Below are 23,846 nucleotides of genomic sequence, written 5' to 3'. Positions count from 1 at the left end.
CTAAGGATGCTTTTAATTAGGTCTCGACGAGAGCAATTTAGCTATATTGATTTTCAATGGCAAGTTTCGTTTAGGTGGGATATTAAATTTTCTAATTAATGGCGTAACGAGCAAGTGAAATTTGATGTGGTTGCGTTGAAACAATACGAACAGCCATAATGACAAGCACACACGATCGAGATTACGAGAGAGAGAGAGAGAGAGAGAGAGAATAGAAAAGAGAAAGGGAGATAGAGAGTACTCGACTTATCCACCAAATATCAATACAACGATTATCCGAAAGGAACGAAAGTATCCAATTCCATTTCAACTTCGACTTTACCCGCAGAAAATTTTTCATCAGAAACTTTTCCAATCTTCCATCAGAGTATTTTCGTTCCGTTTCTTAATCGGTCGCGAGTTTTCCGGCGAACTCAGCCAACATTGGTAATACCCGATTCTTACCTTCCACTGTGACCTTCTTCATCTTCTCTCGCGATTATTTCCTCAAGTTCATTAATCATATTGGCCCATTATCGAATATTCACACCGGAATGTAATAAGGAACGTAATTAGTGATATAAAAATAACACAATGGCGTAATCGAATTTTCTTTGACATTTTATTATGAGTCTAATGAAAATAAAAATGAGGCAGAGGTATTATACATCCTTTCCGTAACACATTTGCATCGCGTAATATAATGGTACTGCGAGATAAAAATCTTTAAAATTATAATTTTAATTAATTATAACAAAATTCCATAAACATGTTAATGAAAAGGGTCGGGGCTTTTAAAAACAAGAATGTTACGGGAGGAAAACGGAGCGCGGCTCTTAGGCGATAGAAAAATTCGCAAGACATTTTAATGGTCTCTGGGAAAGTCGGTGTTCTGATTAAATCGCCTTTCACAAGTCAGCCGGTACTACTATTATAAAAGTTGTAACAGCTTTATTACGGCAGCTCCCTGTAGCGCGCGACTGAAAACGGAAGAATTTTTAATTTCGTAATCGCACAAAGACAACGGCTTTTGAGTTTAAGACCTGGCCGAGTATTCAGTGTCTTCTTCCCCTTTGTAGACCGGCCTCCTGTTCCTCCATTGGCTATGAGATCGAATCCAAAGTTTGATCATTTAGCTATCTTAAGCATTTATTCCGAAAGTTCCGTTATCGATGCAGTATTTATTCTAATCCTTATCCAACGTAAGAGATCCGTTGGACTGCTGAAATATATTTCACATCTTTAAAATCTTTTTGTATGATGAATTTTAGCCAAGAAACGGTATTCAATTTTTTTAATTAGATTACAGCTCAGCGAAATATCTGCCGATATTTATTGAATTTACTACCCTTTTTCTAATATTATCATCTCTGGTAATAATTAAGAAAGGGAGTAGTTCTCTGTACTTACTGAGGGAAAAATTATTAAATTTTAATAAATATTTATTCGCAAAGTGCTAATGAAATAGTTACTAAATGTAAATATATATTTATTTAGTACAAGAACCATTAATTTAATTTGAGTATAATTGTTTTATACAGTAAAAATTTATGTATTGTATGTAAATATTTTATTAGTACTTATACTATTCGAATAAATATTAAAATTTAGGAATTTTTTTTCTCAGTGTATTTTTCGTTAGTTTCAAACGAAGACTCGCATTAGTATTAGCGTCGATTTAGCGTGAATAAGAAACATTGAGATATCTAAATAATAAGGATTATATCAGATTGTAAGATATAAATATTTAACTTCATCATGAGAAATCTGTTGGACAGCTAATATACATATATTTAACGAAAAATCTTTCCGCATAATAAATTTCTAGTTTTAACCAAGAAGCGATGTTGAACTTTTTAATTGGATTGCAATTTCGCAGAATATCGGCCAATATTTATTGAACATTTACTATTCTTTCTCTGGCAATATTTTAATAATGAAGAAAGGGAAAGTTCTTATTTTGCATCCTCTTTATCGGAAGTGCTACACGAAGTGTTGGCGTAGCGCGAATAAGAAACATTGAGATCTCCGAACGATTACGATTTTATATCAGATTGTTATTTATAAAATTAATAATCGATTTGAAAATTATTTATCTTTGTCGATCAATTTTATTTTTCTTATCATACTGGGTATATTTACCATATCTGCGATGTGACAAACGCGATGCATCGAGAAAGAAAGATGGGAACTAGTGTTCGATCCGGATTGCGCAATCTCTCTCTATTTTGGCTTTCCTATGACCCAATCTTGGCTTTGTTCCCGAATTGGGAATGTCCTTTAGCCGAGGCAGTAAAACGGACGCCTGGCATGCGTCTCTACGACATATTTGTTCTTATATGCTTAATAACGAGCGAGCGAGAGGTTTGATTCGCGCCGATATCAATCGAAATAAAAGCGACACGTGCGACTGCCATATTCCCGTGTGGTTCGTTCTACGTGCTCGCGAAACTCGGCCCGCGACTTCCGAGGCATTTGCGCGAGTTCGAAGAAAATTTTACTCCTGTTTTACTGGCTTCGCAATAAATGGTGCACTTTATATTATGTATATATAGCCGTTTTGCTATTCGCGAGTTTGAGAGATTCCGCACGTTTTTGCGCGAATATCATCGAATCGTAGCAACGCTGTGTGCCAAGATTCGGTAATACCATCACTCGGTTTACGTTCGAATCATGGCGCCATTAATTCTCGAACACCATTTGGTAGGGCGGTTGGAACATTAATAAAGGACGTTCCCGTCTAGTTGTCTGAACGAATCAAGAGATATCTTTCTGCTGATACGTGACAGACAGCAAGCCGTTCATATTAGAGGCATTTATTGAAATGGATACTATTAGATCTATTTTTTTTTGTCTCAATTCTTTTAAAAGAATTATTAAATTATACATAAGCACTGTTGCTGTTTATTATTAATGTAAGTTCTTCATTAATATTATTTTCTAATATTAATGTAAAAATTATAATTGTATAATTATTATGTTAATACTACAATTTGTTAATGGAGAACTTACGTCAATCAATAACGATGATTATTCTATTTCGTTTGCTTTATTTAGAACATGCGTGTTTTAAGCTCGTTACCTAATTAAAATCTGTTATAAATTCAGCGTAAAATACGCTGGAGATTTTTTTAGCCTCTTTTTCAGTTTTTCCATCAATTCGGCAGATTGACGTTTCGAACAATACGACGATATCACGAGCGACGTCCATTATTCGCCTGTCGCGTCTGTTCGTTAATGACTTATCTAGTTGGCCGCGCCGCGAATTGTGCCGATTGGCTTTACGGGGTTTTCTTCTTGTCGTCACGAAGATAGTTCGATTCAATACTGTTTGTGCGCTGCGAGATTAATTGGTCTCGCCTCGGACTTGGGACTCGATGCGCCCGTTCAGCTGACAACGCTGAATATTCCCGCGTTTATCGACACAAACGCGCAGCGTCGTAAGTGATTGAGCCTCATTCCGAACGACGCGAACAAAGCTTGCTCCGCTAGAAGATTTGAAACGATAATGGGATAATGCTCGTTTCATCAATAGTTTGTTTGCGTTTAGACATTACTAAAAGTTAAACAAAGAATTGTATCACTTTGTCAAATAGAAAAAAAATTTACAGCTATCTCCAGGAATAAGAATGTTTCTTGTGTATATTATTTGTAACGCAGCATCTTTTATTTTCGTAGAGATACATCTGAAAATGTTAATTATTTAATCTTACAATCAATTGAATTACGTTAATAATTTACTTTCTACAAAACAAAAACGTTCGTGTTTTGAAATTATCTTTATTTTAAAACTGTTAAATATTAAAATAAGATTATAGCATTAAATAGACATAATTTACGGTGAAAAAATTTTGTATAATTTTATATAATTTTATCAAGAAAAATAATATTTATCAATTATTTTTGTAAATTGAGTGAAAAAAATATCGAGAAAATGACAATATTTGTCAATAATAATATCTTTAAGAACTAGAATTTTTTAATATTAATATTAAAATAATCATACTGTGTTCTTTAGATAACTTATACTATTAAAATAAAAATATATTTTGTTGAAATTTAAGATTATTGAATTTTTTAAAAAAAGGATTAAATTATGTAAGCAAAATTTTCATTAAAATAATCATATTACGTTCTTCAAATAATTATGATAATATTAAAATAAAAATACATTTTATTGAAATTTAAGATTATCGAATTTTTTAAAAAAGATTAAATTCTGCAAGCAAAATTATCATTAAAATAATCGTATCATGTTCTTTAGGCAACTATTATAATATTAAAATAAAAATATATTTTGTTGAAATTTAAGATTATCAAATTTTTTAAAAAAGAATACAGGCGCGAGCCTCAAAATTATATAAGCAAAATTATCATTATTTCATATATATAATAATTTTTTGCTCATAAATGGAATAATGATTATTAAATGGACTATATCAGTTTTAATTTGATACTAATGTTTGATATCGTTTGTCCTGTGTATCGGCTTGTGAAAAAAGAAATTTCGAGCTTAACGGATGCTTTCGTGCGCGAGTTAGCGCGTATATAAACGGCGAAAGTACGCCAGAGAGCGAGAAGTCTTGGACAAAGTCTTACGTGAAGGAAATATTGGCTTTTTTCAGTCCGCCGACGTTCAAAACAGCGACGCCGACGTCGCGCACGCAATTGAAGCTGCAACTGATGCGGGAGCAGCTGCAGGAGCAAGAGAGGCGACAGGCGGAATTCCGACAGAGCTTGCAGCAACAGAGGCCAGCTGCCGCACCGCCCAGACCAGTGCCGCCTACGCCGTTGCCCACCATCGGCGTGGATGTTCCACCGCAAGTATTACAAGTACGCCGCCGCCTTCGTACATACATCGTTCGATCGATGCTAAATTGCTCGCGCGAATTGCTCGCACTCGATTCGCGCAATATGATAGAATTATCTTGCTTTGTGCAATATCACGTTATTATATTATATTATATCATATTCCTAGTTTTATTATATTATGGCATAGCATAGCATTATATGAATCACGTGATTCTCTCGTTTCGCACAAGCAATTTGTTATGTGATTTAAAGCGATGCGTTTTGTGTTCTGCATATGCATATTGAATACATATTTCGTGCATACACTTGAGAGAAAAAATATCTTAAAACAAAAAATTCTACTTAACACAAAAATTGTTCATTCGGTGCATCCTGATAGCTTATACTTACTTGCATGTCAGGTAAAAAGTTTCTTAATTGAAATATCTATAATTGCATTTTGCTTACGATCCCTGAAATGGTCACGTAGCTCGCGTGAGGCTCGCGCCTGTAACATCGCGTCCAAATTCATTATCGCCTACAATGTCATAAATTAAATAATCTACATTTCGATAAGCACAACCGCGAGCGTACTTCGATGTTTTGCCAACATTCTTAGCCTCTTCCTTTGATTTTCCTTGTATTTGATGTTTTGTATCCAAACTGGGGCGACCGTTAAAGCTAGAACTTGGCGCAAGTACCGAAGTATCCTAAGTCCAACGCGGGGTTTTCCTAGATAGAGTCTTGTTATCCAAGTAGCACAGCGGTAGGGTCAAGCATTCGGTTACCGTTGTTTGCGTTTCCGTCGCTTAAAGCTCCATATAGATATACATAGGGGCGGGCGGGCGCGGCTAAGATAACGATACCGTATAGTTCCGAGGTTCCAGTAGTTCGCCGTATCGCAGTAAGGCGAGCCGAATTCTGTAGCGTCGTTAATAGATCTATTCGGTGCACCGTGTCTATACTGTTAGACCGCCCAAAGTAATGGTTAGATGGCGAGCGGATACGAGAGGCGAGGGGCACGAGAGTCGTCGATGGTTTACCTTCGCAATTTGCTCCACGCAATATGGTTGCTGCGTTCGCGAACGGTCCAAATGCAGCTGCGATAATGTTCTCGTCATACAGTTCTCACATGAGATAAACGATCCCCAAGATCGCTGAATTAAGATAACAGATGTGCTTGTGTAGAGTAATTGGGAACAACTTCTAAATTGCGTCTTTTTCTCGCTAGAGATATAAAATGCTTAATTATTAAATTAAGGATTAATTTTATAATTAATTATTTTCAAAATTTTTTTAATGTATTTAGGAAAAGAAGATGCTTATTAGCATCATTATTATTAAATTGATTATCAATTTAATAGAGTGATATTGTTATTCGTATTCTACTTATGATTGCAGTGTTTCAAGAGCGGAAAATTTTGGTACACAATTTGATGAATTTGAAAATGTGAGATTATATGAGAAGTATTAGCACGAAGAGCTAGCTATGAAATAGGCCTTACTTTCGTTTTTAATTGATTGTGTTTTTATGTATTGATCTATATCTTTTTTTTATCTCTTAATTATTATCTCTTGATTTTTTGCATTTTCTACTGTGAACACATGTCAGCAGCATTTCAGTTTTAAAATTGACCTTGAGAGATCGTTTTTCGATACTAGAATATTCTGTATATTAGATCAATATGACTAAAACAGGGCATCGCGAATTAAATGTTAATGTAATCCCGGTTTGATTGTCCTCAGATTTTCGTGGCGCGCTACAAACACTTATAAAAATCGATATTATCTGGAAAAACAAAAGAAAATAACGTTGCTTCTGTTTTTTCTATTTATCTATCTAAAAGTTTCTTCATTACATTATCCATGATACAATATAATAATACATTTGCTGAATTAAAAAACTTTGTAGTTCTTAATAAATTAAGTTACAATAAGTATACGGGAAAGAAAAATTTTACTACAGTCTAAAAGAATCTACAAATTTAATTAGATAAATTAATTTCATGTTGGCCTATCAAAATAATTATATAAGACGCTCAAACATCGCAACGAAAAGTTTTCACATTCAAGCAACCAGGTTAAACGTTCAATATAGTATTTTTTTTTCTTGAGATTTAATGTAATTATTTTTAATTTATATCTGTATTTCAGTAAAAGCGTTCTTTTAATGTAATGGTGATGCTTACTTCGAAACAGTTAACTAATTTTTTGATTGTCGTTATCTCGCGACTCGCTTAGAAGTAGGAAAGTCGATAAAATAACTGATACGGTTTATTTAAAATAAAAAGAAAATATAAAATAGATTTCAAAAACTTATTTAAAATGTAAAATAAGAAATATACATTTTAAATAAAAATTTTAAATACAAAATATTTTTTGTTATGATTTTGTTTATTCGAATTGTTTATTCGAATTAAGTATTTTCACATATTTAATTGTAATTATACATGTATCACATACATGAAGCTCTTCAACAGAATCTTCAGTAAAATCTTAATAGAATCAGACAAGTGACGAGTAGGATCACCGTAACATTACCACCGCCCCCATTACCACTGTCCCCATTACCACTTTACAACACTGGTTTCTATTTTTTTAATTTCTACAAAGAAAACAAAACTCAATCGAAATTATTTAGGAGTAAAAATTTAAATTAAACTACTCATTTAGAATCAAATACTTCTTTTTTTCATTTAAAGTTGAAAATAAGAAATAGATCTTAAGAGATCATTTAAAATAATAAATACTAAACAACTGCATTATTTTATTTGAAATACGTATTTTAAATAATGTTAATTTAAACACAACCGACTCCTGCTTTGGAGTAAAGTGCTAACGCGACGTGCCGAATTTTTTTTCAGGTACGTACGTTGCTGGAGAATCCGACTCGCTATCACGTCGTCCAAAAGCAGAAGAACCAGGTGCGCCAATACCTGCACGAGTCGTTTCGCGGTGGCGAGGGCGGCGGTGGCAATGCGGTCGTCACAGGCAGCGCCGGTAGCGAGGGCGGCGGCAGGACGCCGGTCGACGCCGGGCCGCCAGCCGTCCCTATGGTAGTGCAAAGTGCACCACCCGGTCCGCAGCTGCATCACCCGAAGCCGCAGCATCCTCATCTCGCCTCGTATCCGCACGCCCCCGCGCTGCTGCCGCATCACCCGGGTAACCCCACGGTGGTCTCGGCGAGCCCGGACCCTACCACCACCGGTACCATGTCCCCGGGTCTGTCCAGCGTCGCCACCAGCAACTCTGAGGTACGTGCGGTGTGTAATGTGCGAGTTGATCGCGTAGATTGTACAGCGCAGTGCTTCTCAAGCCAGAGAATGCGAGAAGTCAAATAGAACTAACCGTGAGATACGATATTTCGTCCTTCCCCCGTCTCCACCTTTAAGCGAAAATATTCTGTTCCTTTCTCTTAGAAAAGTTATTAGTTATAGAAATGCATGATAAGAATTATTTAAACATAATTTAAATGGAAACTTTTTTGATAATTAATTTTTGAATTATTTAGGATTCTCAACAAGAAAAGAGCAGAGTTGGAAAAGTTATTTTTTTTAAGTAACTATAATTATCGCGTTTTTGTTATTTAAAAAGTAAATTTGCTTTTACCATTATTTTTTTAATGCCAAACAAAATTAAATTAAACGAAAAATTTATTGATAATATTTTTTTATTAAACCATTAATATTACATAATAAAACAATATTATTTCATATCTTAAATTTGCAAGGAAAAAATTTGAAGGAAAAGATTTTAAAATACTCAAAATTGCAAATCAAATTCTTTTATTTTTATTAAATTTATGAGTACAGAAAAATGTTTACTCTTTTGCATCTTTAATTTTGTATTTAAAAATATTAGTACTTATTGTTAGTTTATTTATAATTATATTTATAGTTAGCTTACAATTTGTAAAATTATAAGCTAATTATAAATAAAATTATAATTAAACCAAGTACTAATATTTTAAATTTTAATATGATAATATTTTATACATCGAAAAATTCTTAAACTGTATTGACAATACGATTGGCTTATAACATTTTAAAGCTTATGTTTTACGATGATATCAAAACAAACTATGAATATAAAAATGTCCTGGAGATTGAAGACTAAACACACCTGATACGGAAAAAACTATTTTGATGCAACATCTAAAAATTTATCTAGATCAGAAAATAATTTTATGTTAGACCATTGAAATAATTATTTAGGACGCCCAAGCACGATAATGTTGCTTCAAACAGTTTTAACATTTTAGCAACCGAGTTAAGCATCTCATACAATTTTTTAAATGGTTCAACATAATTACTTTCAGATCTGTATTTCAGCAAAATTGTTCTTTTTGTGCGTAAATATGTTTAAAATGTATACGGAAAGGACAATTTTGCAGAAATACGGATTTGAAAATAATTATGTTGGACCATTAAGAAATTTATATTGGACGTTTAAACTGATTGCTAGACTGTCAAAACTTTTTGCACCAGTATCGTCGTGCTTGAACCTGTCACATAATTATTTTGATAGACCATCGTAAAATCAATTTCTGATCTGTACCTAGCTAAACTTTTAGATACTACAGTAAAATTGTTCTTTCCGTGTAAGAAATAACGGTGGAAGCAACTATTGTACTCATTATTGAGAAAAAATGTAACTACGTCGTCGTTACGGCTTGCGAAAAAAAAAATAACGTCGTTACCAATTTGTTACTAAAAAAAGAACTGTAACGATGTTACAAGTAACGTGTTACCTTCCCAACTCTGGGAAATGAAAATAAGGTAGTATGAAGAAAATAAGGAAAACAGATTTTTTACATCGGACAGAATAAAAAAAGAATCTTGCTTCATTATTTAGAAATCTGATGGAATCAAGCAGTACGTCTGCTCAAAAACAGACAAATCAGAAATTTCATAGGAATTACAGTAAAGATGCATGACAGAGTGACGTCTAGATTATAGTAAAGTCTATCAAACGTTCCTATTATAAAATCTCGAATCCTATCATAATAACCTATCATAAATTCTGCTCAGTGTCATCAAAACGATCAATCACGTCCTGCTGATGTAATAAAATCATTTTTCTCAATGAAGTAATAATTCAAGTAGCATTTTCCGATTGCGGAATTCACGTTTCGATCGATGAAATCAGAATGACGCGGCCGTATGCGTCGGTCGATCGCATCGAAACGCCTCGCGACGTCGTCGCGAGGAAAGTTATTTTTCTAAGTCGTTCCTGTTGATTCCATCCAATCTACATACGACGACTTCGATTAATGCTAACTGCTCTTATGTAATCCGTCGGTTATTCCGCGTCGCCGGGTGGCGACTTCATTCTCCCGTTCGTTTAATAATTAATCATGGGTATTCTCGCATCCGACATCGTCGAATTCTTGCGTAATCTCGCAAAACGTGCGACACGTTCGCGCGATGCGAATAAATTTCTCGACGAGCCTTCCACTCCTTCGTTGTGTCCTCGATGCCGATTCTCCGTAATCGCGCCTCGTCGCCGAACAAATGGTGCATCGGTTTTCCTTTTCTTTCCTTCCTGCGCGCTCTTAAAAGAATCCGCAAACGCGAAGGATCGGTGCGTGCACTTAGCACGGTACCGGCAGCACGTTTCAGTGACGCTGCGACACCAATGTGGGATTCACAGCACGCACGCGGTGCTAATTGCCACCTAGGTCTGCAAATCGATCTGATTTGCGTCGCAAAGCAGATCCGCAAACGACCGACACGGGAGGAAACTTGGGAAGTAGGTCCCTGAAAGACTTCATCGGCTCGTATTCTCGCCGTGAATTTAACACACCGTGGCTTTCCGATTACGTGCTTCTATGGCGACAGCACACGGCGGTGCGCGCAATGTATTATTTTTCGGTCAGCACGAGCTATATTTAGCACCAAATGACGAGCGAGCATTTGCTAATTTCTTAACCATATTTAAAGAAAATGTTTGCAATTAACAAATTTCTTCTGGCGGATGTATCATTATAATTCATTCGTTATTAAACTGTAATAATTATAAAATGTAATTCTAGCTCTATATATGCATACGCGGTGTTAAAATATTAAATAGATCACTAAAGAGCGATAATATGTAGATGTTAATATAAGAACACGTAATTGTAGCCAAAAAAATTCTAATAATTATGTCTGACATTGCATAATTTTTCCAATGCTGTTATATTTTATATTTTTATCGTTGCACATTTCAATTAAGGAACGCTTACTTCCGACGTATTTTAAAAATACGAAATTATTAGATCTTTATTTTTTTACCAAGTTTGATAATAATGTAATATTAAGGATGTATGTGTCACATCACAAAGTATTACCAAAAATTTACAAGTTCTACGGATTGTTTTATCATTAGAGGAAAGTTGGCAAATGCGTATCACTTAAGCTATTTTTTATTATATTTAGTGCTGTTTTAGATGCAAATCAAAATTCGAAATGCAGCTTGATGTTTCAGTAACAGCAAATTAATTTGTTATAAACTTTTCTCCAACATGCTGCAAAAATTGTGATTCAGAAAACCAATCGCCTAAAGCGCCTTTCTTACTCTCTTTTCAATCGTACCGCTTCCGAGTAAGTTGATGAAAAATTTACATCAGATGTAAATTTTTATATCGTATGACCTGATTTTTTAAAAATGCTGATAGCGTGCACAAAATAAAATGAATTGTTAATTTCTGTCTTCATTACTTATTTCGTATTTTTTTATCACTAAATGTTACTTGTATGAAATAAGAATGTAAAATATTGAATAAGTACTCTTTGCGAGATCGTTTTACGCATTCAGCTACTTTTCCTTACTTTTGAGTCTGTGTAAAATTTAAGCACATATTTCCCTTTTTGAATTATTTTTCATTTTTAAGTTATTTAATTTTTTGTTTGCTCTTACATAAAATATTTCATATAAGATGTTTACATAAATTCTTATATGTTATAATGTTTATTTGCAAATTTGATGACAAAATAACATTACGATTTATTAATTAAATTTTTTACATATATTAATAAAATTAATAACTACTATTCGTGCAAAGGTTTACTTGAATCCACTGATTCGTTTAAAAATTATTTATCTAAAACTGTAACAAAATAGCTATTTTTTGCAAAAATAATTATAAATTATATTTCAGTACCAAAATTCGGGCATTTGTGATCAAAATTCTTTGTTTAGTAAATAAACTAAAGAAGACTTCAGTTTTTAAATTTTGATAACTTTAAGCTCATATTATCACCAAACATCCTTAATATTATTGTTTGAAAATCGCCTTTCTTACTCTCTTTCTTGTCAGCATCAAACGCACTCCGTCATGAAATTTACTGCTAAATTCAGCTCTTTGATTTTAAAATCTTTTGCCAGTACTGCAGTGTGTGTACAACGTAATATTCCGCGCAGAACTTGGAGTCAGCAAACTTTAATGCCGAAACGCAAGCCACGAGGGAGACCACGTTTGCCTCGCGTTTTTTCTTAATTTGCCATCGACGTGGAAATTTTTGTCGCGGGGTTAAATCCGCGGTTTTCGTTAAGCTAGCCACATATGTTCGAGCAAACTCGTCAAGTATACATGTGTGCATAAGCACGCTTGTCGAGTTTATCCGAACATCCAGCGTCTAGCTCAACAAAACTACACAGTTATTTTGACTTACGCAAGCGACTTGAGGAAATACGAGAAAATATTCGATTTGCTTGAAACCAAATTGGCTTGTTTAACCGGAGCGTGTGTATCAGCGTGACAAGCTCAATTCAAACCAATCCGGAGTTGGCATTACGAATAAAAGTAATTGTGTTGTAGCACAAAAAATTGCTCTTTAATTGCTCCTTCTACATCCATAATTGCGCATTTTAATTAACAATGCTGTTACACGGGAGCAGTCACGAATTTTTGCCTGGCAAATGATTTTATTTACATTTATTGTCTTTAAAATCTGTTCTTATGAAACAATTGTTTTTCCATAGCTTTTTTTTTTATTTCCATTGTTAGGCGTCTAAGTTTCGTTCATTTAAGGAGCAATTTTTTGGAGTTCCGATCGACTCGACAAGCATTTAATATTTTACCTGAACACGTAAAATGCGAACAATATAACTGTCGTTGTGCTCGTAGTACCCGGTACATAACGCGTACGAGGAACAAGCCGGTGGCTCGTTAACTCGTCAGCTTTACAATCCCCGGACTCTTAATAAGGCGAAATTGTTTTTGGTGATGATGTATGTACACATGCACGGCACCGAGCGCCTTTAAATTGATTCTTTGATCCGCCGTGCCCCGGCCGCGAAGGAATACTCGCGTATACCGGGTGTCGCAGCCGACGCACTCGGCAAATCGCTCTTGAACGTTCGATTCGTTAATCCGCGAGTTTTCTCACTCGCGCGATTTTCCCGTCCGACGTTGATTAAACTATCTCGCGCGAGCGAATTTCTCAGAAATCAAACGAGTTCGGGCTATTTGTGGAATTGCGAGGAAAAAACCTGCTCACGAAGTACAATGCGAACGAGTTGCAACTGTTTACGTACGCATGGATGTTCGCGCTAAAACCGCAACGCTTGAATAAAATACAATTTCTTCTTATACGATTATACAATCTCGAACAATAAAAACAGAAATTTATTAAGGCTCCGACACAAATAAATATAGTAGAAACAGAAATTTATTAGCAGTAATAACAGTGCTAATAGCAGCTAACTTCGGATAAAAGCGTGCATCAATTTATTGAAATTAGTATATATAAATATTAATTTTTAACACGATATATAACAATAAACGTTTTGACTCACACGAGATACGGATCTTCTTAAGTATAAAATAAATTAATAGCACGCGTTACACGTTCTCCTTCTTTTTCCCACAGTGATTCTTTTACAAATTTAATAAATATTTATAATAATTAATTAATTATCTAGTTGTTACATTCATATTAAGCAATTATTAAATTAATATATTTATAACCAATTGGAAACGCGGAAACCAGGCTTCAAATTAGATAACACTCCAATTTTTAAGCAAACAAGATTACGCTTGCACAAAGAAAAAAACGTTCCTTATATTTAATATTTCTATTTTTGGGCTTACATTTATTTTACAGAAACAATGTATTTTTAGTTAAAACTAAAATTATTTTTTTGAATACAATTTTTTATTTAATTTTGTTGCATTAAACCATGCATATTGTTCAACAGAAAAAACACAATTGTTTAAAAAAATATTTTTTGATGAAGCATTTTCTTTAATTAAATATTACTCCATGAAATAAATACTTTTCTTGCATATAAAAATTTTTAAGTATGTTTGATATTAAAATAAGAGTGTCGTTTTTTACAATTAATTTACTGTCTAGAACAACCATTGTAATTATATCTCGCTTTTTGATGCACAATAAGCTTTCACGTTTTTGAGATATCCAATATCTTCAGAACGCTGCCAGGTGGAACAAAATATTGTCGACGGGCGGCGAGTGTGCGATTATTTTCGACGTGCGAGGGTGTGTGTGTCTCAAAGTGTCACCCAACCTCATTTTAATGAGAGATCTTTGAAAGAGTCTATTATCAACTTTTTAATATATTCAAAGTATCAAATTTTATTTATCCTGCAGGGTATATATCACTGAGAAAAATTGAATGAATGTGGAATTTTCCGGAAATTTATTATCCTTGAAAATCATTCGATTTTCATGGAATTTTATTGGAACTCGGGGAAACTTTTGTAATTCTATTTTTAAATTTAACTTTTTTCTGATAAAATTATTTCTTGTATTATTTGTTTCTAATTTGTGGTCATACAAACTATCAACAAATAATTAACAATAAATTGCACATACATTCCATATACATTCATATACATTCTCGTGTGACAAGTGCTTATTTTTAAAAAATCAATGATAATAAAAACAGACAAATTGATGTTGTGTATTTAATCACATTTCGTATTCTGTAATTTTAGTGAGCTAGATAATTGCGGACAAATCGTCCCTAGCGGAAATAGTATATTTATTAAAAATTTATAAGATGTTTGTTTAAGCGTTAAATAGATGTTTAATTGGAGTTTTAAAAACATTTATTAGAGCGTTTACAAGCGTTTACAATGGAAAATTAAACATGGAATTATTTATGAGATGTTCACGACTATATTTGTTCGGCGTTAAAAAAATGTGTGATGTTTTCAGAATGTTGCAAATGTTCTGAGGATATTTATTAAATTCCTTTGAATACTTGTAACATTCCAGAAACATTACTTCCCGCAAACGATTAACTTTCAATGTAAGACTATTTTTTACAAAGATTTTGGATACCAGATTTTTGCATGAATTAATTTTAGTAGAGAACTAAAGGGAGGGGAAAGATAAATAGAGATGGTTTTTTTCTTCTCTTTTTCCTGCAAGTTGATTTTAGATTTTTAAGATTATGATTTTTCACTAAAAAAGTACTTTCCATCTTAAAATATAAGAAAAACTTAATTAAAATTTGAACAATTAATGTTTTAAACAAAACAGTTTTTATATCGTACGTATATGTTAATAATGGCTGTAGAAAGAACGAATAATAAAAACAAAATATCGTAATTGCAAGATAGATTCGTAACTTTTAAGAAAACAATGTAACAATGTAATCAAAATTTTAATTGTTTACTAATTACAATTTTGAGTAATATGAATTTAATTGTCCGCTCTTTTTCTCTCTGTTTCTCTTTTTATGAACAAAACAACTCTAAACCTCTCTATTAACAATTCAAGTCTACATTTGCCACTATTTGCCCCAAAAGCTATTTTCTCCTGTAAAACTTTACCAACTTGATATCCAAGTATACAGATTATATCAAAAGAGGAAAAAATGTACTGTACGATACAGAATAAGTTAAATGTCGTCCAAAGATTCAGCAATCAACAAAATGTACCTTAGAGTATTAAAACAAAATCCTGGTTTAACCTCGTTTCAACGAAGACAAAATTTCAAGCTTTTCCTTTAGCTACATTTGGCTTTACAGTTTCACCGCTTTTTTTAGAAAATAGTTGAATACTTAAAAACTATCTTTGTATTAATGGTAGGTGGTAGAATAGGTACGGAAAAGAGAAGAAATTTAAATTGTCACTATTTGTCCCCCTTTCCCTACTGTCAAAATAGGTTTTTTATTTACTTTTGTTCTCAACCTCGATTTTCGGGACTTGCATCAGGAAATCATTTTATTAGAATATCTGAAAAGTTTCACATTGCTGCGCCTTATATTCTATTGTGCGCTGATCTTCATTTACAAGAATGAAGAATTATGTCTCGTCCATCAGACAATTTATTTATTATTCAATGGAGGATTTATCAGGCGTTTGCAATATTCTTCCAAACAATATAACTGTCAATGAAACTCTTTATAAACAACATAACCATTGATAAAATTCTTCGTAAAGAAATAGTTACGAACATAATCTCTAACAATTTTTGTCAGGAATAATATACTACTTAGGTCACATTTTATTTTTTTAAGACTTTTTCAAATTTAATATTCAAAACTCAAGTGGTTTTTTTGTGATTATACACTAGGAAAAATGATTTGCTGTAACAACAAATAATTTGGTTAAAATATACCGAACAAAACTATTTAATTAATGTAAATAAATTTTTTTTTATTTGCCTCTATTTTGTGGAAGCAAATTTTTTGCTGTGTAAAACGAAATATTTGGGTTAAAAAGTGTTTCGACTGAACAGCCTTTGCCGCAGGCACTAAATTTTTTTTCCCATCGTATGATTACAGTTACTTAGCAAGGAACGTTGAAAGATGTAATAAAATAAATTTATTTCAAAGCTGCATTAAAGTGCTCTTAAATCTCTGAATTTTGAAAAAAATTTCTAGAAAAACCGAGAATTCTCAAGTTCTTTTACAGAACTTGAGTAAACACCCTGATCTAGCATCGCTTTTGGAGTCGGTTATATTTGTCCGATTTTATCACGATAAACATGTCATAAACCGCGTAACCTTCTTTCTCCCCGTCGGAGAAGAAACGAAAAGGAATCATAAATTACGGGCCGGGAGCACGGTATAAATTGTGAGGAACAAGTGCGGTTGCTTTTACTTTCGGCCGGTCGATTGCGCCAGAGACAGATAGCAGCGATTTCTTCTGCTTTGATATTCGGCTCGCATCCGCGAGCATGAAGAAATCGCGGTCTCCGTTGAACAATCGTAAAAACAGCCGTAAAGGAGACGACGTATTTAGGGTCCCTCTCAGCCGCGCACCTAAAATTTTAACGGTGCTTCCCTTTCGCACGATCGACGCTGCGATCATCTCCGACTCCACCCTCGACACTTCGCCGCGCATGAGAAACGATTTCGATGCGTGCGTCGCACGATACCGCGACACCGTTGAAGCGTAATTAATCTTCGTTACGCGGTTAATGCACCGAGTGACGCGCGGTTGTCAATTATAATTACCGTCAAGATTGATGTTTTCGTAAATAAATATTACAGTGGTTTAAACGCGTGCGTTCACGCGAATTTCTTAGGACGACGAATGCCGCCCTTGTGTGCCATTGTCAGAGAGCGAGTGAGCAGGTTTCTTGAAAAAAACGTTGAATAACGTTTTCTTCCTTCTCACCGAGCCTTATTTTGAATGCGCTTGTATCTTGGGATTACGGCGGACTTGGCGCCGGTGCAGTTCTATCGGCTTAATTTTCATTGGCCTGACATTCGCGGTGTATGCAGGCCTTAAGCTCTTAATACATCGCGGTTTGAATGGCTTGAGGTCTTAATATGACCCTGGAATTTGCACCTGTTGCAATGCAGAAGTCTCATTTGTACGTTTGCATTTAACAGTTTCGCGCGATATGTATTCAACAGGATTCGAGCATCAGAATGCTTGTAATTTTCAGAACGCTAAGAGCCGTTATCGTTACATTATTCGTTTTCTTTTGCGTTTCTTACATTCTTTTGTTCTTGTTTTTAGATAATTTGTTTTTAGATAAAGTAGTAAGGCTCTGTTTAAAACAAGAAATTAACTCAAGTATTGCTGTAATTTTCCACATATTGTAAATTTACTTTTGCAATCTGCTTAATTACAAATTAGGAAATTGATTTTACTCTTGTATATATTGCAAATTTACGAACGCGTGGAAATTTACAGCTGTTAAAGCTGATTTCAAACTTATATTTTTACTGTAATAAGTGTAATTTTGCACAAAATTTTTTTAGAATGTATTCGGTTCAATTAAAAAATAAGGTGGTATTTTTTTAAATACTTGCGCATTTTTTAATTGGTAAGTATACATTGTAAAAAAATTTTGTGTAAAACTTTAATTTGTAATTAAGCAGATTGCAGAAGTAATTTTGTAATATATATGGAAAATTGTAGGAATGATAATTTAACAATACTTTTTGCAATTGTATTACTGTACATTCAAATAAAAGAATATAATCAAAGGTCTTCGCTTCATACAAATACTTACTTAGAATTAAATAAATTCTGTAAATATTCCGCAAATAATATAATTTATATTATTTTACAAATATAATTTGTATAAGTATGTACAGCTCTCTATCACACATCCTGTAAACAATATCAGTATCTTTTGTGCGATGTGGTGATCGTGACGCAGAAAGATGTCTGCTCTAAAGATCCGGATTCAAATCCAACTGATCAGAATTCGATTCCTATTTGATCGTTGACGATCTTGAAAGACAATAGTAAATCATCGAGATTCTTGCCATGAGAATTTCTCTAAATTAGGTGTTTTGGAACTGGTGTTTAAATTGTAGGTTTCGTTAATCAGTGTAAATTATATAATATATAATTAAGTATATATGTTTATATAAAATGAATATTGTGTGTTTCGTCGCCAGTAAGCTTACATTTATGCTCCAACCACTATATAAATATAATCTTACTAATGATAACGTAAATTACTCATTTTACATTAATGCCATATATTAAATTATATATTTACATATGTATTGCATTGTGATTATATGTTGAATGTAAAGCGTTTTACAGAATATTCTTTGGAATAATGAATTGTTACCTATTTGGCAATTCATCACTTTTGGTACAACATGTTATTTACGAAGCGGTTTCTTTATTTCTAGCTAGTGAGATTTTTTCGTCCAATTCATCTTCATTAGAAGCTTTCATTCAAAGGGGTATTTTACCCTCTAAAAGTGAAATTGAGCACGTATAAAAAATACATGTTCCTTATTTTTATCTGTACTGCAACATATTGAAGGACTCGTCAGGGGGACACTTCCGTGACGCACGGACAGATACATGTATCATGCGTGTAGAGACGTTACATTTATTTCGTTTAATTATTTTTGGAAAATGGAAATGTCTTAACATAACTTTATCATATGCTATTAAATTTGTAATAAAATAAGCTTTATTTTGTTTATAAGAAAAAATAAAAATATTGAAAAAAGAACAGGTAAGCAATGGGGAAAAGTATAACACAAAATTTTTTTAAAATGTTTTGTATCATTGTTATAAAGTACTTCTCAAGGCATTACCTTTTAATCAGAACATTTTTTTCTATCTCCTATAGTTTCGACGATATATGCTTCGAAAGAAAAAAACCGAGCTTCTTCAAGGGGATGTTTTACCCCCTAAAAGTGAAAACGGGCATGTAAAAAAAATACGTGTTTATTTTAATCTGTACTACAACACATTAAAGGCTCGTCTAAATCTGAGGCAGACACTTCTGAAAGGTTCCTTGTTAATTATGATAAAGCACTAACAAAATAAAATAATAATTTTTTCTCTCTCTTTCTCTCTTTCGATAAACTTATTTATTTATTATTATTTCCAAAATTTCTTAAAAAGTGTACGTTCAGCTATATTCTTCTAGTGTTAACAATAGAATAACTACACAGAAAAAAATTAGTATTAAATCAACAATTCGTTATTTTGTACATAAGCAAGAATATAAAATTTTCTTAGAAGAATTTATTTTTTTGTAAATAGTCATAATTTGTACATGCAACTTGTATAAGCAAATTATATCCTGTTTAGATTATAAATTCTTCCAAGAAGATTTCACATTCTTACTTATACATAAAACAATAAATTGTTGATTTGTATGTACTAATTATTATTTCTGTGTACTGTGACCATACACAGTAACGAAACAGAATTGTTACGTACACGGTGATTGCAGTATATATATCACAGCGATACATGGAATATTTGATACATGGAATGATTGTTGTATTACATAACGTTACAAAAGTTTGAATAGCTACACAAAATATTTAAAATTTTTTCTCATATACGCAATTTTCCATATAAAACAACTTTACACAATAAAATCAAATCTGCAAATTTTTTGTAGAATTACACAATTTCTGTAAAATTACATAACTTTTTATGTTTGTAGGACTAATCATTGTGTAATTTTTACATCTATTATTTGTGCAAATTTACTGAACTTTTTTGCAGTGTATGTTATGACTTCAGAATAATGGTCTTAAAATGTGTAATGATGAATGGGAACTTTCCTGGCTAGGTTCCAGAAAGACGAATATCTAATTTTAAACGAATTGAGTTATGATGTGACGTGAGTTTATTTCCAATAAAATGGCAGTTTCGTGTATGACATTACGTTCGATTTGATCGGTTATAAGTGAGGAAGGTATAGCGAGGCCATTATCAATTTATATATAAAAATATAAATACGCGGGTTGCCGCGGGTCTTGGATCGATCGGCATAAATCTTTCGTTGCGATCGAAATATTCCGGTTTCCATAACGCCGATTGCACATCGCAACGATGAATCGTAAATTAGCGTCGACGCGGACGTTTAGGCTCCGTTACGTAATGGACATTTCCCGCTAGCGCTTCTGACGCACACGTGTTCTCACTCGCGCACGTTCCACCTAAATATTCCCTACCGCTCTATCCCTGCCTTCTGCAGTATTTCAGCCGATTGCGTCGCTCTAGTTCGACGAGAGATCGCGCCTACCAAATGTGAGATCTCCTTCTGCGACCAAACCGAGGAGTGTTTCGTATTTCTAACGCGGAATACGTAACATCGGGTTAAAGAGGCAACTTAAACACATGTCCGAATTTTAATAATACTCGCTTGATTAATCTATACTATCGATCCAGTAAAACAAAAACTCAAAGATGAGAAAGACTGGTTCGACTTTCGTTATTATTTCACGAAACTATGGAATGCAGATCCTTCATTATACTCGTATTTTTTAGATTACATTTTTTTATTTGAATGTAATGTAAAAAATACAGGTATAATGAAGAATCTGCATTCTATAAACACTCACATAGAATTAAATAAATTCTATAAATATTCTACAAATAATATGGCACATATTATTTTAATAACGTAAGAGATTCTTACTTAGAATTAAATAAATTCTATAAATGTTCTATAAATAATACTGCATCTGTCATTTTAATAACATAGGGGATAACAAAAATAAAGTATGCCATGTTGAACGCTTTACAAATTATTTTTATATATAACGTAGAGAGTAAACGCACGACGATGTCCGTTACATATTAACGCGGTGTAGAGAGAGAATTTTTCGCCGCTTTCGAGACAGCAAGTTTACACAGTCTAGATAGCTGCCGTTAAACTTTTGTCATTCTTTAAAGAGGAATTACACGACACGAAGCATACGACTGGCACTTATCGGCCCGCGTAATCTCCCTCTCGACGCCGATAATCAGTATTTGCATTTTACTCCTACGCTCTTATCAAACATCAATTTCCATATAATGCGAAGTAGGTATTTGAGACAAAAGCTTTCGTCGCTCTATTACTCGACTTTATTATCTTATTAACTTTATTTTACAAAATAATGATAAGTCAAAATATCGCAGTGCGATGGTGTATCAAAGAAACAGAGAATGACTAGAAATTGTTGCAATCCACGCGATATAATTTCGCGAGTGACAAATGATGTTTGGGTTTGACATAATTTCTCTTCTTTTATTTCGCACATGAGTTTCAAGAGAAAAAGAGAGAAGAAAAGTGAACACGAAAAAAAGCGACACTTATCAAATCTAATTTTTCGAAACTTGTCGCCGCCTAAAATTTGATGACTGAAAAACGAATGATTTATGCGATACTTTAAACGTAATTGCGTAAACATACGAAAAGAGCGTCGCAAGCCGTTCGTTACATAAGATTGTAAAAAGGTTATCAATATATAAATGTTAATGCACTAATTATCTCATTTTTTTTTCAAATTATTGCTGATCGAGAATAACTAATAATTTATTATTACTATTACTGATATGCAATAAGTTATATCACATTCGTTCTCACAATTATTACAATTATTACGCTATTACGTATTTTCAATAACAAGACGGAAATCTCTAGAATTTAATAGATTTAAATACGCCTCTCTGAATGATTCTCGTAATCCTTACAAATGTAAGATAGTTGTATCTCTCAAGCGCATATTTTAATGGAACTTCTATGACACTTGGGACACTTCAAGTTCGTTAGATTTCTATTGCCGTGTACTTAATGTATCACCCATGTCTTCTTCCGGTAGTTACATAACAAAGTCTCATATATTCAATCAAACCGATCGAAATATTATAATAATCTAAGGCCCACTTTAAATGGATTTGTAATTTATGTCGTACAGGGTAGAATTTTATTTATACAAAAAAAAAAGATTTTGTTGAAGTATCTAAAAATTTAGCTGGATGCAAATCTGAAAATAATTTGATTGGACTATCAAAATAATTATGACGAATGCTTAAACGTGATGAGTAATGATGCAAAAAGTTTTGACATTCCAGCAACCAGTTTGGGCATCCAATATAATTATTTTAATACCCTAACAGAATTATTTTTAAATCTTCATCTTGCGTCAGCAGAATCGTTCTTTCCATGTAACTTTACGATTGATAATATATTTTATGTGTCGTATAATATAAAAAAGTGTTTGAAGAATCAGAATTACATTTACATAAGTATCTACAAATAAGCAAATACATATAAAAATGCACGGTATATAAAACGATACGTAGAATTTAAAAAAAATTAATAGTACGTAAGATTATAAATAGAATTTTTTTTTTAATTGTTAAATTATAGTGACTGAAGTTTAAGCAACTCTGATTAAATCAGTCTTTTTAGAAAAAAGACTAGTTAATCTAAAATACTCGTGTCAGTGGCAAAAGGGAATCAATTAAATGTAATTCCTGGTGCACAACTAATATATTAATTAATATCTTAATTACAAATATCGTCAAAATAAGACAGAAAAGAAAAAAATAGGATCGATCAAGATTTACCTGAAAATCTTATCTTCTAAAAATGCAGAAATACAAAAAATTCAATGTAAACTCTGTGTATAAAAGCAGCTTCTACAGAGAATTCGTCTGATATTCACAGATTCATAAATAGAGCAAATTAAAAAAAAAAAAAGAGAGAGAGAGAAAACAGGAAACACCGTTTGTACGATCGAAATTCATTTCGGGGTGGTGCGGAATGAAATTTTTGTGGTAAACTCCGAAAGCGGGCGATTCAGTTGACAGTCCGCACCTAACAACAACCTGTTGCGACGGCCGTTGGCGACCGAGTGAGCGGCGAGCGCGTGGCGCGGCGGACCGAACGCGTCCGAGCGGCGGCGGGCGCGACCGAGCGGGTCCGCGCCGTTCGGGCTGACAGGCGCGCGCGCGGAGCTTCTTTCAGAACACGAGTCCGTCGCCGCGTCGCGAGGTGTGTTGTTTGTTGCTCCTGGTGGCCGCGGCCACCGTGCGCGCGGCCTATTGTCCCGAGGTGCGTTCCGCACGATTGTTGACCAGTCCGCCACTTAAAACCCGTTCTACGCTCGTTAGTGACTCAGCGAGCGGCATTCTCGCGGCCTTCGAACCGAGTGCGCGGTAGCGCGCAACTCGCCGCGCGAGTTTTGCGCCCCCACTGCCCGCGGGGAAACCCCGCGCGTAATCGATCGATCGATAGCGCCTGCGGCGAGCCGCGTAGGGCAACACCGGCCGCGCCGCGCCGCGTCGCCGGTCGCGCGTCTCGCGTTTCGCCAGTGAAGAAATTTTCAGCCCAGGATAATTGTCCGAGACGACCTCGTCGCTCTCAATACGGAGTGCATCAGCCGCAGTGATCTT

General features: G+C 33.9%; 1 protein-coding gene across 1 annotated transcript in view; it reads left to right on the top strand.

Moving 5' to 3' along the window:
- LOC105203278 (transcription factor EC) overlaps nt 1–23,846 on the top strand; it is a 136,593-nt gene that overhangs the window by 12,578 nt on the left and 100,169 nt on the right. Inside the window, 2 exon segments of the mRNA XM_026139239.2 lie at nt 4,605–4,812; nt 7,635–8,024. Of these exon segments, the coding sequence (XP_025995024.2) occupies nt 4,605–4,812; nt 7,635–8,024 (598 nt within the window).

Source organism: Solenopsis invicta, chromosome 5, assembly GCF_016802725.1.
Source record: "Solenopsis invicta isolate M01_SB chromosome 5, UNIL_Sinv_3.0, whole genome shotgun sequence".
Lineage (NCBI taxonomy): Eukaryota > Metazoa > Arthropoda > Insecta > Hymenoptera > Formicidae > Solenopsis > Solenopsis invicta.
Note: the sequence above shows the minus strand (reverse complement) of the source record. Positions and strands in the feature narration are given on the sequence as shown.